The sequence below is a fragment of the Trichoderma breve genome, chromosome 3, assembly GCF_028502605.1.
Source record: "Trichoderma breve strain T069 chromosome 3, whole genome shotgun sequence".
Lineage (NCBI taxonomy): Eukaryota > Fungi > Ascomycota > Sordariomycetes > Hypocreales > Hypocreaceae > Trichoderma > Trichoderma breve.
In genome coordinates, this window is record NC_079234.1 from 1090991 (window position 1) to 1105597 (window position 14607).

At 50.9% G+C, this 14607-nt stretch overlaps 5 protein-coding genes across 5 annotated transcripts; 3 read left to right on the top strand and 2 right to left on the bottom strand.

Moving 5' to 3' along the window:
* Positions 1-64: 64 nt before the first annotated feature.
* T069G_04762 (cytochrome p450 domain-containing protein) lies at positions 65-2004 on the bottom strand (the record flags this gene model as incomplete). Its single annotated transcript, XM_056171972.1, has 6 exons — positions 65-363; positions 421-704; positions 765-1248; positions 1311-1493; positions 1587-1611; positions 1690-2004. The coding sequence occupies 6 exons, from the start codon at positions 2002-2004 to the stop codon at positions 65-67; spliced, it is 1590 nt and encodes a 529-aa protein (XP_056028830.1).
* A 1538-nt stretch (positions 2005-3542) lies between these two features.
* Positions 3543-5394, top strand: T069G_04763 (GMC oxidoreductase domain-containing protein; the record flags this gene model as incomplete). The annotated part of the gene is made up of 3 exons (XM_056171973.1): positions 3543-3746; positions 3811-4615; positions 4667-5394. The coding sequence occupies 3 exons, from the start codon at positions 3543-3545 to the stop codon at positions 5392-5394; spliced, it is 1737 nt and encodes a 578-aa protein (XP_056028831.1).
* A 1902-nt stretch (positions 5395-7296) lies between these two features.
* On the top strand, positions 7297-8214 carry T069G_04764 (ubiA prenyltransferase family domain-containing protein; the record flags this gene model as incomplete). The annotated part of the gene is made up of 1 exon (XM_056171974.1): positions 7297-8214. One exon carries the CDS (start codon positions 7297-7299, stop codon positions 8212-8214), a length of 918 nt encoding a protein of 305 aa, XP_056028832.1.
* A 2052-nt stretch (positions 8215-10266) lies between these two features.
* Positions 10267-12117, top strand: T069G_04765 (FAD binding domain-containing protein; the record flags this gene model as incomplete). The annotated part of the gene is made up of 3 exons (XM_056171975.1): positions 10267-11413; positions 11492-11768; positions 11829-12117. 3 exons carry the CDS (start codon positions 10267-10269, stop codon positions 12115-12117), a joined length of 1713 nt encoding a protein of 570 aa, XP_056028833.1.
* A 920-nt stretch (positions 12118-13037) lies between these two features.
* T069G_04766 (EF-1 guanine nucleotide exchange domain-containing protein) lies at positions 13038-14170 on the bottom strand (the record flags this gene model as incomplete). The annotated part of the gene is made up of 4 exons (XM_056171976.1): positions 13038-13267; positions 13393-13769; positions 14023-14062; positions 14131-14170. 4 exons carry the CDS (start codon positions 14168-14170, stop codon positions 13038-13040), a joined length of 687 nt encoding a protein of 228 aa, XP_056028834.1.
* Positions 14171-14607: the final 437 nt, after the last annotated feature.

Sequence of the window (14607 nt, forward strand, 5' to 3'; positions counted from 1 at the left end):
ATGTATTCTAGAACTACATAGACTCCAACCGCCCACATTCCGACCTGCAGATTGGCATCGATTCCTAATCAGTGGCGTGTCTCCTCTCGAATTGCAATTTCAAGGTACCAGGATTCGACGTAAACTGGTCCTTCACAGTTTCCAGGGCACTTAAGCTATCGTCCCCCGGCGCAGCCCGGAAACGATAGTTCTTCAAGATCCTTGCCAGCACATACTTCATTGTGTCTAGGGCCAGGGTCTTACCCAGGCAACTGTGGTGGCCCGTTCCAAATGGAGCATACGCTGCTGCATTTCGAACCATTTCGGGCCGAGTCGTCCAGCGCTCTGGGACGAATTCAGAAGCCTTCTCAAAGCAGCTTTCGACTAGTAATCACGTACACAGTTAGCACATGCTTCATTTGACAATGATCGACAACTTACGTCTGCCAATGGTGTATCGGGGAGCGACAATCGTTGTGTTGGGAGGAATAAACTGATCGCCAATGGTGAGGCCAAATTCGGTCGTCTTGCGATTGCCGCCCGTGAGGAGAGCTGGATGCAAGCGAAGGGATTCCTTCATGACGGCATTGAGATGCGGCAGATTGACGAGCGTCTTGAGATCCGTGACATCTACATTCTTGACTTCCTCGTGAATCTTTTCAGCGTGCTCCGGGTGTTTGCCAAGCTCGCAGAATACAGCAATTAGAGCAACTGCTGTTGGCTCACTGCATCACGGTCAGCACTCTACGTCTTTGTCATTCTTGCTGGTCTTGTTCATCTCTTACCTTCCAGCTACAATAGCCAGTAGACTGTCTCCTGCTGCCCAATGCCACTTCTCATTCTCAGAGAATCCATGTCCTTCGGAATCCTTCTCCATCAAGTAGTAGGACAAGTCTTGCGACTGGCTAGAGCTACCATTTTCGAGTCTATCACGCATCTGAGACTGGCACCATGCCACTGTGTCAAACCAATCCTTCAGGACGCTGACTCGTGGAGCCAAGTTAAAGCCAACCTGGATGAGCCATGGCACTGAGCTAAAAGGGCCCAGCAGAGAAAGAGCCCGCTGCAGACGCACAATGATGTGATGCCACTGCTGGTTCTCAAGCATGCCAAAGGACTTGCTAAAAACAAAGTCTCCCATGATGTCGAATCCGAACCAAAGAAGCAAGTCTCGCATATTTGTCACCTTCTGCAGCTTAGCATCCTGCTCGATGCATTGGTCAAGCTTATCGACATATTTGAGGATTTTGGCTTCATGCTCCGCCAGGGCTGAGAAAAAAATATTCCGGTGTAAGCAACATGACAAAATTCCGATGAGAAGCTGAACTGACCTTTTGTAGTAAAGCCTGCGTTCCATTCACGACGACGAATGGCATGGACCGACTTGTTTCGTGCTGTGACAAGGGCCTGGCCCGGGTGTAAGATGTCATACCACTCTGACTTGACACATTCGGAGCGCGGTCCATCGACTGCCATGAAGACATCTGGATGAAACACGGTGATCTCGGCAGGGCCTGTATAGATGTCAGCTTAGCCAGCCAGCTCCCTTGCTCTGTCTTTTCTTCCCCGCAAAGACATAAGGGAAAAGATCTCTTAGGGATTCTTACCTGTTCTCACGAAACTTCCGTATTTCTTGTGAATATCGTTAAGAACATGGTGATTCTTTGATCCCTTGGCCGCCCACATATGCCAGATCTTGGTACATCTTGCATACCACGGACCCCGGAAGCCAGTTCTGGTAAGAGGATGAAAGAAGACGCGATACAAGAGAATGCTCGCAATGAGGCCGGGCAGATACCCGTAGCTCCAGAATATGACTCCTTGAAGAAACCTAGCAATCGCTGTATCTTTCAGGGTCTGTGCCAGTACAGGGCAACCGACATATAGGGCAAAGAGTTGAATGGTGATCTGAGGCGCTTGAACATGCCACTCTCCCCGGATGTAGACAGCATTGTGGGCGATGATGCCGGACAATGCGCCCACAGCCGTGAGGATAGCTTGCTGATTCGCGTAGTAAAAGTCCATTGCCTCCGTTTGTCTTTGCAGTAGAAGGCAGATGCCAATGGGCAAGGCAATAGGTTATCAGAGGACAAATTTATCACGTCAACAAGTCCGTTCGCGTTGAGGCACAACTTCTCGGCGTGGGATTATATCAGATTGACCTTCCCATTGTGGCTCTCGGATAGATCAAAGGCTACTACTTCGGCTGGATTATATTTCATTTTTAGATAGTCGTGCATGCAGTCACTCACATACAGCCGGTGACATCTTACACGTAGGTACATTTACAATTCATGTAGCTTCCAACTATAGCCGGTACCTGATATCACATATACCATCTTTATTGCATATCTTCGGAACCTACATCAAGCTCGGGATAGATTCTCTTGACATCATATTTCCGACCCAGCTCCCAGATTGCCCTTGCCGCATATGCAACCTAACCAGGATGAGCCTTTTTTGCCCCTCGCTATCATGGGCGCCCCGACATGCTCCTCTTCTGTATGGGAATTCTGGCAAAGAACCGTGTGTTTGCATTAGCTCAAGGTCACCGAATGTAACATGAAGGCCTGTGATTCCATGTATGTAAGACGGCATGGCATTCAAGTAAGCTAGACCGGCAGCTATCTACAAGGGTGGAGGGCTCGATGGACCCCGATCTACCACCGGGGCCCCTGGCCTGGCCCCCAATATTGACAGGGATGGCACAGCATGATCTCCATAACCGAGCGTCACAAACGCACGCACCGCAGCGTAACCCAAAATGTGACTCTGTCGAACGGCAGACCCTGGCCGTTACTCGACCATTTGCCAGGGGACTTTCCTGAAGGGGCTTATCAAGCACGGGATGGGGGCTGTTCGTATCAAGCCAACAACTCTACTTGGACACGCACAAAGGGCTGACTGTATCCCCGCTACTCGTTAACGGTAAATCCGCGTACCAACAGATAGGGAGTACAACCGGGCTATTATCGACACCCCCAAGCCAAGACCAATGGCAGGATCAGAGCAAGCCCCGTTGACGCAATCTGTCATCTCATAGCTCTATTTGCCCGCTTCAAAGTGAGGCCATTTTGTTTTGTCTTTGTCTGGTCCGTGTAGCCACCAACACTACACAGCCAACCCCCGGCCACCTTCCTATTGGTGATGATGGCTCAAAGGCTCTTGGCGGGATGGCGGAACGGCGCCGTTGAAGAATTTCCTCATCTTACCAACAAACTAACAGTGCACGGCGGCACGGGGAAGAAGGGAAAGCCGAAGCATCGCCTCCTCCTTTGACGCCATGACGAAGCGGCAGTTGGTTGAATGCATTGTTATGTCTGAGCGGCCATCCATCACGTGGTAAGCAAGCCGATCTCGACGGAAGCGATGTGATGTTGGGATGGGACGGATTTGAATCCATCTCAAGCGTGAATTAGAAATCCATATTTTTGCAGTCGTTGTTATTTCTTCCTCGACCTGCGCTCTCTCCCAACTACACGAGACACCTTTTTAGTACATGAAACATTCGCCGCCTGAAATTTGAACTTCAATTGTATTCCACAAACGACAAATTATCTACCATGGCTAGCTACGACTACATCATCGTCGGTGGAGGACTTGCAGGCTTAGTCCTGGCCGCACGCCTGACTGAAGATTCCTCGAAGCGGGTCCTTGTCCTGGAGGCGGGCGAGGATCTGACGGCAGATGCCCGTACGTCGGTTCCGGCTATGTGGCCGACGCTGCTGAATACTGACGCAGACTGGCAATTCAAGACAGTCCCTCAGGTAAGAGACGAAACATTGGCTGTTTGTTCTATGGTTCATCACCTCATACTAATCATTGTTTCAGCCTGGCTTCAACAACCGTCAAATCTCCTTCCCCCAGGGCAAGCTCCTCGGTGGATCGAGCGGCCTCAACGGCCTCTCCTTCACGCCCTCGTCCAAGGCCAATGTGGACGCTTGGGCCAAGCTTGGGAACCCCGGCTGGGACTGGGCAAGCTTCTCCAAATCGCTGGCCAAATCCTACACTTTGACCACCGCCGCAGGGACCACCGCCGGCGATGGCCCGCTTCAGCTCAGCTTCCCCAAGGATACCGACAACAGCTGGCCCAAGATCTGGCAGCAAACGCTGGGAGGCCTGGGGTTCCGACAGTCTGGAGAATCCTACGCCCAGCAATCCACGGGCCCGGTAACCGTCGCGGACAGCATCCATCCTGCATCTAAGACACGGAGCTATGCTGGAAACGCCTATCTCGAGCCTGCTCGCAGTCGAGAGAACCTCACCATTGTGACTGGCGCTCCAGTGAGCAAGATTGTCTTTGCCAAAGACGGCAGTGCAGTCACCGCCGAGGGCGTCCAGTATGTCAAGGACGGCGAGACTCAAACCGCGACGGGCAAGGAGATCATCCTCACCGCCGGCGCCATCAACAGCCCCCGGATCCTTGAGCACTCTGGAGTTGGCGATGCGAAGCTCTTGTCCAAGCTGGGTGTCGACGTCATCATTGACAATCCCAATGTCGGTGAGAACTTGCAGAACCACCCCATGGCCGGCTTGAGCTTCGAGGCTGTTGAGGACGCAAAGACAATAGACGGTCTTGCGCGCCAGGATCCAGCTGCTCTTCAAGCTGCCATGGCCGCTTATGCACAGCAATTGGGTCCGTTTGCAAGCAGCGGGACCAACAACGCCGCCCAATTGCCCTTCCCAGGCATCCAGACCGCCGAGGGCAAGGCTGAGGTTGAAGCACTTATTGAGAAGCACATCACCGGCGCAAACAACGGTGGCAATGCCGCCTTTGCCGAGGCTCAGGCTGAGTTTGTCCGCTCCATTCTCACCTCTCCTGAAGAAGCATCTGGCTATTACATTTCGTTTTCGGGCTTCGCCTCGTTTAACCCTGACGGAACAATGGCAGCACCGCCCCCGGGGACTGAGAAGTACTTCTCCGTTGCTCTGTTGCTTACGCATCCCCTCTCCAGAGGGTCTGTCCACATCAACTCTGCCTCTCAGTCATCGACAGACCTCACCATTGACCCTCAGTACTTCTCACACCCTCTGGATCTCGAGATCCTCGCCCGTCATCTTCGCTTCGTCGAGTCCCTTGCCAGTGCCGAGCCTCTGGCCAGCCACCTCAAGGCCGGCGGCAAACGCAACCCTGCCGCCCAATCAGCCGGCACCTTTTCCGCGGACTCTGGCCTCGAAAAGGCAAAAGAGTACCTGCGTCAGACCACAGTGGGCGCCCACCACTTCACCGGCACTTGCTCCATGATGCCCAAGGACTTGGGGGGTGTCGTGGATGCTCAACTCCGGCTTTACGGATGCCCTAACCTGAGAGTGGCAGATGCGAGCATCATTCCGCTGACGCCTCGGGCAAATCCCCAAGCGACTGTGTACGGTGTGGCCGAGCATGCGGCATCCATTATCAAGGGTGGACTTTAGGAGAGCCGACGACATTGGGGGCTGTATCCGTAGTGACCACATGTTGTTTTTTTGGCTTGTGATTTGTATTACGGGGGTGGACCATTGTTGCATAGAGACATATATAGTAGTATAGCAATGTTAGTTAGTTTGGAAATAGTATTGATATCATCAAGAGTCCCTTGCAGGGAACATTGAAGTGATCGGCCAACTGCCATTCTAGTGGAACATCATCAAGCTTGCGTAACCGTGACTAAGTTGAAGATTACACTGCGTATCGGATTGTTACTGCGTATTGAATGCCGCATCTAAAACTTATTAGGCAGGCCTTGTAGAGTTAAACATGTAAACGTGCGGGTTCTACAAGGCTCATACAGGCACACAGCACCTTTAGGCGCTCTCCCATCCCAGCAGCCACATCCCGGTCCTGTCAACCCCCAGTCCATTCCCAATCCAATACCAGTGAACTGTGCCAAAGAGCCAAAGAGCCGGAACACCCAAAATCCCACTTTTTGGTGCTAAAAAAAACGTCTGGTCTTTCCGGGCCGAGGAAGCCCGTCTTGAAGTCCGTGGTCTGACACAATCTCCCGAGACTAATGTAGTGACTAATTCGCGAGCCAAGTTTAGCATCAAACTCGCTAAAAACCTGTAATATCTCAACACGGGTTCCTCCTTCGGGTATGTAGTGTGAAATCTGCAATATCCCAACTCGGAAGCTCCCACTGATATCATTGCACAAGAGATGGGACGACACCAAGACGCGGCACTTTACTATCCGTGCAACAGGCTAAACTTGGCGCAGATCTTTTTCATCCCATCTCTACCGTTTCTCTGTATACCCGGTCTGTGCACAACCCAGCCTGAGACCCGTGCACCTTGAGAGACCAGGGCAAACAGGGATGGTATCTCTCTCGCAAGGGTTACTGATATACGAGTAGGCAGTACAATGCAGGTAAGAGCTAGATATGCGCATCCGGTATACATGTAAGCATTATAACGCCATGGGTCTGTGCTCAGGTTCTAGGCCGGGGAGCTTGTAAGCCGAAGCGGGATCGAAGGAAGCGGTTTTGCATGCCGCTACTTACAAGTACCTATGAAACAAAGATATCTCATCGTCATCACATGGAGAAATTTCCAACATCTTCAAGATCAACCGTACTTGTATGTACTTGTCATAGTTTTGAATGCCGAAACCGAAGCCGCATCCTGTAACAAGATCCCGCAGTCAAAGATCATGGACCCGAGCGTTGTCAGTTGCCGCAAAGAGCTTAATCAACGCTTATCAAACTCCACAAAATATGCTTGGTAACTAGTAGCCGAGTTTTAGCTTGTTACTTGGAATTGTCCGAGTAGCAAAAAAAGACAAACACAAGAGGAGTGGCATTATCAACACCATTTTCGGCGTCTCCAAGAAAAGTCACACAACTCATCCCGCTTCCACCAAGGTACCGGATGATCACAAGATGTCGAGTTTGCACCCGGAAAGGCTATTATAGCTCATGGAATATAGCACGTTTCGGGCAAGGGGTGAATGTCAAATCAGTTGAGGACGTGGTTGGAGTTCCCACAGATATCACCTCGTCTTCTCCGGATGGGCCAATAGGATAATTGCAACTGACACTGCTCAGGGACTCGGTAGCCATTTAGTGCTTCCGTGTGGTATCTACATTGTTTCCGTTATTGCTTGTTTAGTATTTTCTTAGCATATTTCTGAATAAAAAAAATTAAAGGGGAGAGTGACAGAGAGAGGGCGGGAGGGAGAGAATTGTAGATATATATGTCGAAATGTCGACAATTCTTTTTCCAAACCACTATCCTCCTCGTCTTCATGCAACCATACCAGGATCTACAACAAGGATCAACTAAATCAATCTGTTCAAAACGCAGTCTCTATTTACGATGGAGAAAAGCACTGCAGACGCCATGCATCCCGAGCACAAAGTTGAGCCCGCCTCGTCGGCCGTCTCCACGATATTCAACATCCCGTACCTCATCTGGGAGTTTACAGAAAGCAATTTCCCAACCTTTGTCATCCCAAACACCACGTTTGGCATTCTAGGAGCCCTCGCCGGCTTTCATCTCGCAGATGGCCAGCTGCCTTCGCTGTGGCAGGTGGCCCAAGCCCTCCCCCTAGTCATCGCCTTCAACTGGTACAACGTCCTGATATTCGACCTCGCGAACCAGAGATCCGAAGAGTCGGTTCGCGAAGATCTCATCAACAAGCCCTGGCGCCCGATTCCGTCCGGCAAGATATCCGGAGACCAGACCAGACGATCTATGCTGATGGCCGTCCCGATCGCCCTCGCCCTCAACTACTGGCTAGGAGTTTGGAAGGAAGGTGTCTTCATCCAGATCCTGACCTGGCTCTACAATGATCTCAAAGGTGGAGATGAGGTAGTACGGGATCTGATTATATCTGTCGCATACGGTTGCTTCAACCACGGTTCGCTGCGCATCGCGCTCGGATCACAGGCCACCGTCAACCAGGAGGGCTTGACGTGGATCCTCATCATCAGCGGAGTCATCCTTACGACTATGCAGGTGCAGGATCTCAAGGACCAGGAGGGTGATAAAACACGGGGGCGTTTGTCCATTCCCTTGCTCCTGGGGGAACAGTTCTCACGCATCTCCATCGCCATAGCTGCAGCTGCCTGGTCCAGCATCTGCCCATTCTTCTGGAAACTCTCACCATTGGCTTATGTCGGACCAATGGTAGTTGGAGCAGTCTTGATGACGAGTGTCTTGTTTCGAAAGACGGTCAAGGCAGATGACCAGTCGTGGAAGATTTGGTGTCTATGGACAATGTCTCTTTACACATTGCCATTATTTACGCTATCATGATGGGTTGATGGGGTTGATGGAGCAATTCGACGAGTTACGCAATTGAGTGTAGTGGCAGGCGTTTTACTTTGTTTCAGTCTTTCTTTTGTTACCCTTGAGGAAAAGTGTTTTTTATATCTACAATTGGTTGTAGTAGCGTTTTGTACGAGTAGCTTTCTCTTGTTCTCTGTTTAAATAGGCTTGTAGCAAATTATATATGAATATCCTGCCAAAGCAAAGCTTTCACTTCAACATAGCGAAACGATGAACCACCACAAAACGCCGAGAAAAAGATATCATGTGTTCCCTTGCTTCCTTTTTATGTTGGTCGTTCTTTATAGAAAAGCTTCGACGCACGATATCGGTGTTGCCGAAGGTCCAGCCCTTTGCTTTGTCATGAAGGCTGCATGTCGTTACCCTTGTCAGCCATCATACATCCCTGATACCCCAACCTGATGTTGCACTCGCGCAAGTACTTTGTGTTCTTCTCATGGTACCGTGCCTGTACCTGTAGACTCTCAACCAGGTTGATGCCCGTACTTAGCAAAGAAAAGGTCAAGGGAATGTCACTCTTGCTTCCAACTGAACCACACCTTGGCGTAAATCCGAGACTGAACAAGGACCAGATAGACCAGGATGACAGCCAGAGCGTCGTACTCAATCTGGAGCAGGCAGATCCGCGGTCAATGCACCTGTCAATGCGCCGAAGCATTTTCCAAAACCACATAATGTCTCATGCACGCACTCCGTGGTCATCGGCTCATTTGTTCCGTTCCAGTTCAGCTCTGCTTCTTTTGGGGACAATATCCGCTCTGTTCATATCACAGAATGGGGAACATTAAAGATTATTGATAAAAGCCTCTGAGGAGTAAAGAATCCTCAGCGGTCAAGTTTTTCTTTTTCTATACAGGAGACAAAATAAACACAGATATCGCTTCCAATCGCAGCCTGTGGCTACTGCACGCGGCCCATGGCCCAACGAGCTGCCAAACCGTAAGCGAACGTTTACAACCCATGACAAGACCTTCCCATTCAGGCAACCCGTCCGTGCAAAAAGCAAATAACTTACATGTACGAAGTAATCTCACCGCCCGGCCGCACCGTCAATCTTTTGCGCACTGACATTCAATATAGTGTCACTGATGCGTCGGCGAGTGCTGGTCATACGTGCGGAGAGAACTAACTGAGTTGCCTGAGAAAGTTCCATATCAACTACATGTACGCACGGATATGGCGGCGGGCTGAGCCCCACGATGCTCAGCTATGATTCATTCTTGGGGTCTTCCAGAATGCAGGTGGTAAGCATTCGAGAACTATTGCTTGAGCAGTTTCTTCGAGAGAGTCTACTTGGCATGTAATATGAAATAGTATCACCATCGTCTCACGACTCCTCTGTGTAGTTTCTACAGCACTTGGCAAGTGTCCGTGTATACGGGGGATCAGGTCAATCCGGAGTTCGGAATACAAATCCGTGGATAGTTGATAACGGAGCTGCTACACAAACTGCATCAATTTGTTCAGCTCCCACGCATTATTACACGAGTGCAATATAATTCCCTCGGTCGTAGAACTCAGCTAATGCACAACTCACCTGAACCAATCCTCCCGTTTTCGTTCCATGTTCTCCGCTCCCCTCTTCACGTGGCAATCTACCCACGACAGCATCCCAAAGCAAGGGCTTGCCTCGTGGGCATGTCGTCCTCGTCTTCCATCTCTGCATCTAGATTGAAGGAAATGACCCCATCTAACCCTCTTTGCAGCCTAGCTCTTACATCCTTCGAGCCCACAGCTCGCCATGGACGCAATATGAATGGCCGAACGGCTTGGAAGGGGTGGCACACGCGGATAGTAAAAAACGTGGTCTATGCATGGAGCACCCCCCTGGTCCTGGGAGAGACGCAATATTGGCTCGTAAGTCCACCAGGCATCCTATGAGAGACCTTCTCCATGAATGTCCACTCACTCTTTTACCTTACCATGGAATATTCTATATATCTTCTCCATGATTCCCTGCTGAAGTGTTGAAAGATTCTCATCATCACAGCTTCGATTCGGACTCAATTGACCTCAGCAATGGCTCGACTCATCGCCCTCCTGGCCACCGTGCCTGCCTTAATATCAGCAGCTGCCATCGCTCCCTCTCCCGCTGCCAACTCATCCTGCCGCTGCTTGCCTACAGACACGTGCTGGCCCTCCACAGCAGACTGGAATGCCTTCAACAAGACACTAGGCGGCAAATTGATCGCCACGGTTCCCCTGGCCAGCGTCTGCCACAGCTCTTCCTTCGGTTGCTTCAGCGCCTCAAAGTGCAATCAATTGAAATCCGTCTGGGACTTCCCCGACACTCACATCGAGTCCGCCTCCGACCCCGTTGCTCCCTTCTTCGCCAACCGCGGCTGTGATCTCTTCACGGCGCCCGACGCTGGCTGCGTCGTTGGCTCCCTCGTCCAGTACTCCGTCAAGGCTTCGACTGCTGCCGACTACCAGGCCACGATCAAGTTTGCTCAGCAGAAGAACATCCGCCTGGTCATTCGAAACACGGGCCACGACTACTACGGAAAGTCCACTGGAACCGGTGCCCTGGCTCTCTGGACGCACAACATCAAGACCATCCAGCTCCTCAACTACAACGCAAACGGCTACAAAGGCAAGGCCATCAAGGTCGGCGCCGGCGTCCAAAACTTCGAAGCCCAAGACTTTGCCCACGCCAATGGCCTCGCACTAGTCACTGGCAACGGCGGATCGGTTGGCTTTGCCGGAGGCTACAGCCAGGGCGGTGGTCACGGCCCCCTCGCCACCAAGTATGGCCTTGCTGCCGATCAAGTCCTCGAGTGGGAAGTTGTCACCAGTACCGGCCAGCAGCTCGTCGCCACGCCCTCGCAGAACTCCGACCTCTACTGGGCCCTTTCTGGCGGTGGTGGTGGAACATACGCCGCCGTCTTATCCATGACCGTCCGAGCCTACCCTGATCTGCCGTCTTCTGCTGCCAATCTCACATTTACCAACCAGGGAATCACTGACGATGTCTTCTACGGCGCTGTTGCTCAGTTCCTAACCACGCTACCCAGCATTGTCGACTCTGGTGCAAGTGCTGTTTTCCTGCTTGCGCCTGGTGTCTTCCTGCTGCAGCCTGTGAATGCTCCTGGCGTGACCAAGGCGCAGCTCCAAACTCTGATGAACCCTACTCTCAACTACCTCACCTCCAAGGGTATCGGATACGGTAAGCTTATTTATCCACAATGATCTTATTTCATCATTTGATCTCTATGAAGATGAATCTAACCTTATCCAATTGTAGACTTTCACGTCGACCAATTCTCTACCTTTTTGGATAGCTTGAATGCCTACAACCCTCCTCCCAACGTGACCGAGTACAACATTGGCGGCCGTCTCATCCCACGCAACCTCTTCACCACCGCATCCGGAGCCGCTTCTGTCGCAAGTGTCTACCAATTCATCAACAACGCCGGCGGTGTCGTCTCTGGTGTTTCCGTCAACGTCAGCAACGGTGCCAAGGTCTCCAACGCCGTTAACCCTGCCTGGCGAACTGCCATCACAAGCACCGTCATTGGAGTGTAAGTCTATTCACTATTTACATCAATCACCTAGTTCCCTCTTACTAACATGTTTTGCAGCCCATATGATCCCCTCGTCTTCCAGAACAACCTCAACGCCCAGAAGAACATCACCAGTGTTCTTGTTCCTAAGCTGGATGCTCTGTCACCCATCAAGGGTGCCTACTTGAACGAGGCCGACATGAACCAGCCCAACTTCCAGCAAGTATTTTACGGCAACAACTACGCAAAGCTCAAGTCCATCAAGAACAAGTATGACCCGACGGGCACATTCTTCGGCCTTACAGCGGTCGGAAGCGATGACTGGACTGTGGATAGCACCACAGGAAAGCTTTGCAAGATCGCATAGATAGAGAACCTAGACTAGGGGGCATATATAAACTGGAGGATATAAACTAGGAGACGAAGACTTTATGATATTTTAGACTAATGGCAATATACTCTCTTTAACTGTTAAACTCACTTCGCTATCTACATTGACTTTTGGCTAGAAGGGGCAAATTGGGTATTCTTTTCATGCTTTTAAATACTAGGAAACTGGTCGCTTATATGCTCTTAGGAGAAATTGGTCTGTCGTGAAAGTCTAGCTTTCACAAGTCCAAGTCTGCGTGCCGTCCTATGTCAATATCAATTTTAGCTGTTTAGAGTGTATATACTGAGGTTCGTCTTCATCGGCTTACACATCGTTGCCCGTAACGAAAAGAGCAACCATTTGGCTGCTCCGTACCTGTGTGCAGAGGCGAGAGTTGAAGGTAGATGTGCAAGTCTCCATTTTACACAGAAACATCTAGGGTAAGACTCAACTTACTTCACGAAGAGTCCAACAACTACCTTACAAGACACCAAGCTTCTAGGGTACTTCTCCAGTATCTCAACGACACTTTCTGCACGTCTCTAGGATGTCAGATAACCAAGTTTGGTATGCCGAATTAACACACCAGACGAGCCGATTTCGCATGTAGGTCATCAAGTGTCTCTCAAACTGGAAGACATGTCTGGCTGTTTCAGCTCTTCCGAGACCATTAGCCTATTCCTTTCCTTTCCTTGCACAGATCACAATAACAAAACAGGGACCCGGAAAGAGACATTTGTCTATGGCTTCTTATTTTTTGCTTTTTTGAGAATCCGTGACTATGCGAGAGGGCGATTTGATAGCCCTTACCCAGCGCATACCAAACTATGTGAGACACTGATAGATTCTGACCCCCCCAATCATTACCCATGATAAATTCGTTCCAACAACTCTCAACACCGGTATTTTGCACCCGCTTACAGCTTCTGCATGGCGACAACGTCGGTGGACTGGACCCAGTCCTCGAACTCCTGGATCTGCTCCTGGAGCTCATCCAGGGAGACCTTCTCGTCCTCAACAACCAGGTTGATCTGGAGCTTCTTGATACCGAAGCCAACAGCGACCAGCTTGGAAGCACCCCACAGCAGACCATCCTGCTCAATGCCACGGACGGCAGCCTCCATGGCAGCCAGGTCGGTCTCGTCATCTGTAGTTGCAAAAGTTAGCATCACTACCCATGAGAAAAAAGGAAACCGTCGTGGTGCCGCGCCAAAAGAGACACCAGTATCGGCAGGAGATGGATTCGGAATGTAGTAGAAGAAAAAAACGTACCCCAAGGCTTAACATCGAGGGTGACAACAGACTTGGCGGCAACCTTGGGCTTGGCAGCCTTCTTCTCGCGGTAAGCAGCCAGACGCTCCTCACGGACACGGGCAGCCTCGGCATCCTCCTCCTCGTCGTCAGAGCCGAACAGGTCGACATCATCGTCGTCCTCGGCGGCGGGGGCCTTGGCGGGGTTCAGGGTGACCTCGGCGACCTCAGGGCCGTAGACGGTGTAGGGCTTGCTGGCATCGCCCTCGAGGGTGGCGAACTCATCCTCGTATGTGGCAATGTGCTTGTACCAACGGGCAGCAGAAGGGTACTTGGCGGCGTTGGGAGCCTCCTTGAGGGCCTTGAAGACGGCGACGTCGGCCTGGCTGGCAGAGAAGCTATATTTGGCGGGGGAGGGGTTAGTGAGGGGTGTTTAATGAATTTTTTTTTTTTTTTTTTTTTTCGTCGCTGTCATGCAGGCACTGAGGGGTGGAAAAATATGAAAGAGGGGCTGGGCTGCATGCAAATCATCGCCTGATTGTGACTCAAACGATGGGAAAAAGATGTGTGATGTATGCGATAAAAGGGTCGAAATTCAGGGACAGGAGAAGAGCATCGTCGTTGTCGCTGCGCAAGGGGAATAGGGCATACCCAGTGATGTAGGAGCGGGTGGAAACCCAGCTGTTCAGGACTGTCGACACATTCATCGTTAGCACAAGTAGCCACCAGCAGCACAGAAAGAAGAGATTTTTGGCTTACGGGTGAGGCCAGCATCGGTGAGGAGATCGGTGAAACCCATGGCTGCGGTTTTGTGTATGTGTGGTGAATAAAAAGACGAAAAAAAGAGATTCGTTTAGGTCGAGAAGAGTGTTGGAGTTGGGTATCTACGAAGAAAAAAAAGATAGCAGAGCAGAGCAGAGAACAGAGCAGAATGCGCAGTATTGAGGCAAACCCCCACTAACGGGAGCCCTAGCAGAGGGGAGTTGTGGCCTGAGGCAACGAAAAAGAAAAAATCACCCCGCCTGAGCAGATGAAAAAAAAAATTGTTCAATTGCCTGGAAAAGTGGCGCATGTGGGCGATGGGACGCTGGAAAAGGCATGTGGTGAAGCCGTGCGATAAGATTAGAGGATGGAGGGGAGAAGCTGAGCCACAGAAAGTTCAATGCCCCGCGTCAAAACATTTTGAACCCCGCCAACCATCAATTTTCAGTGCATGATGATGGTGATGATGATAAC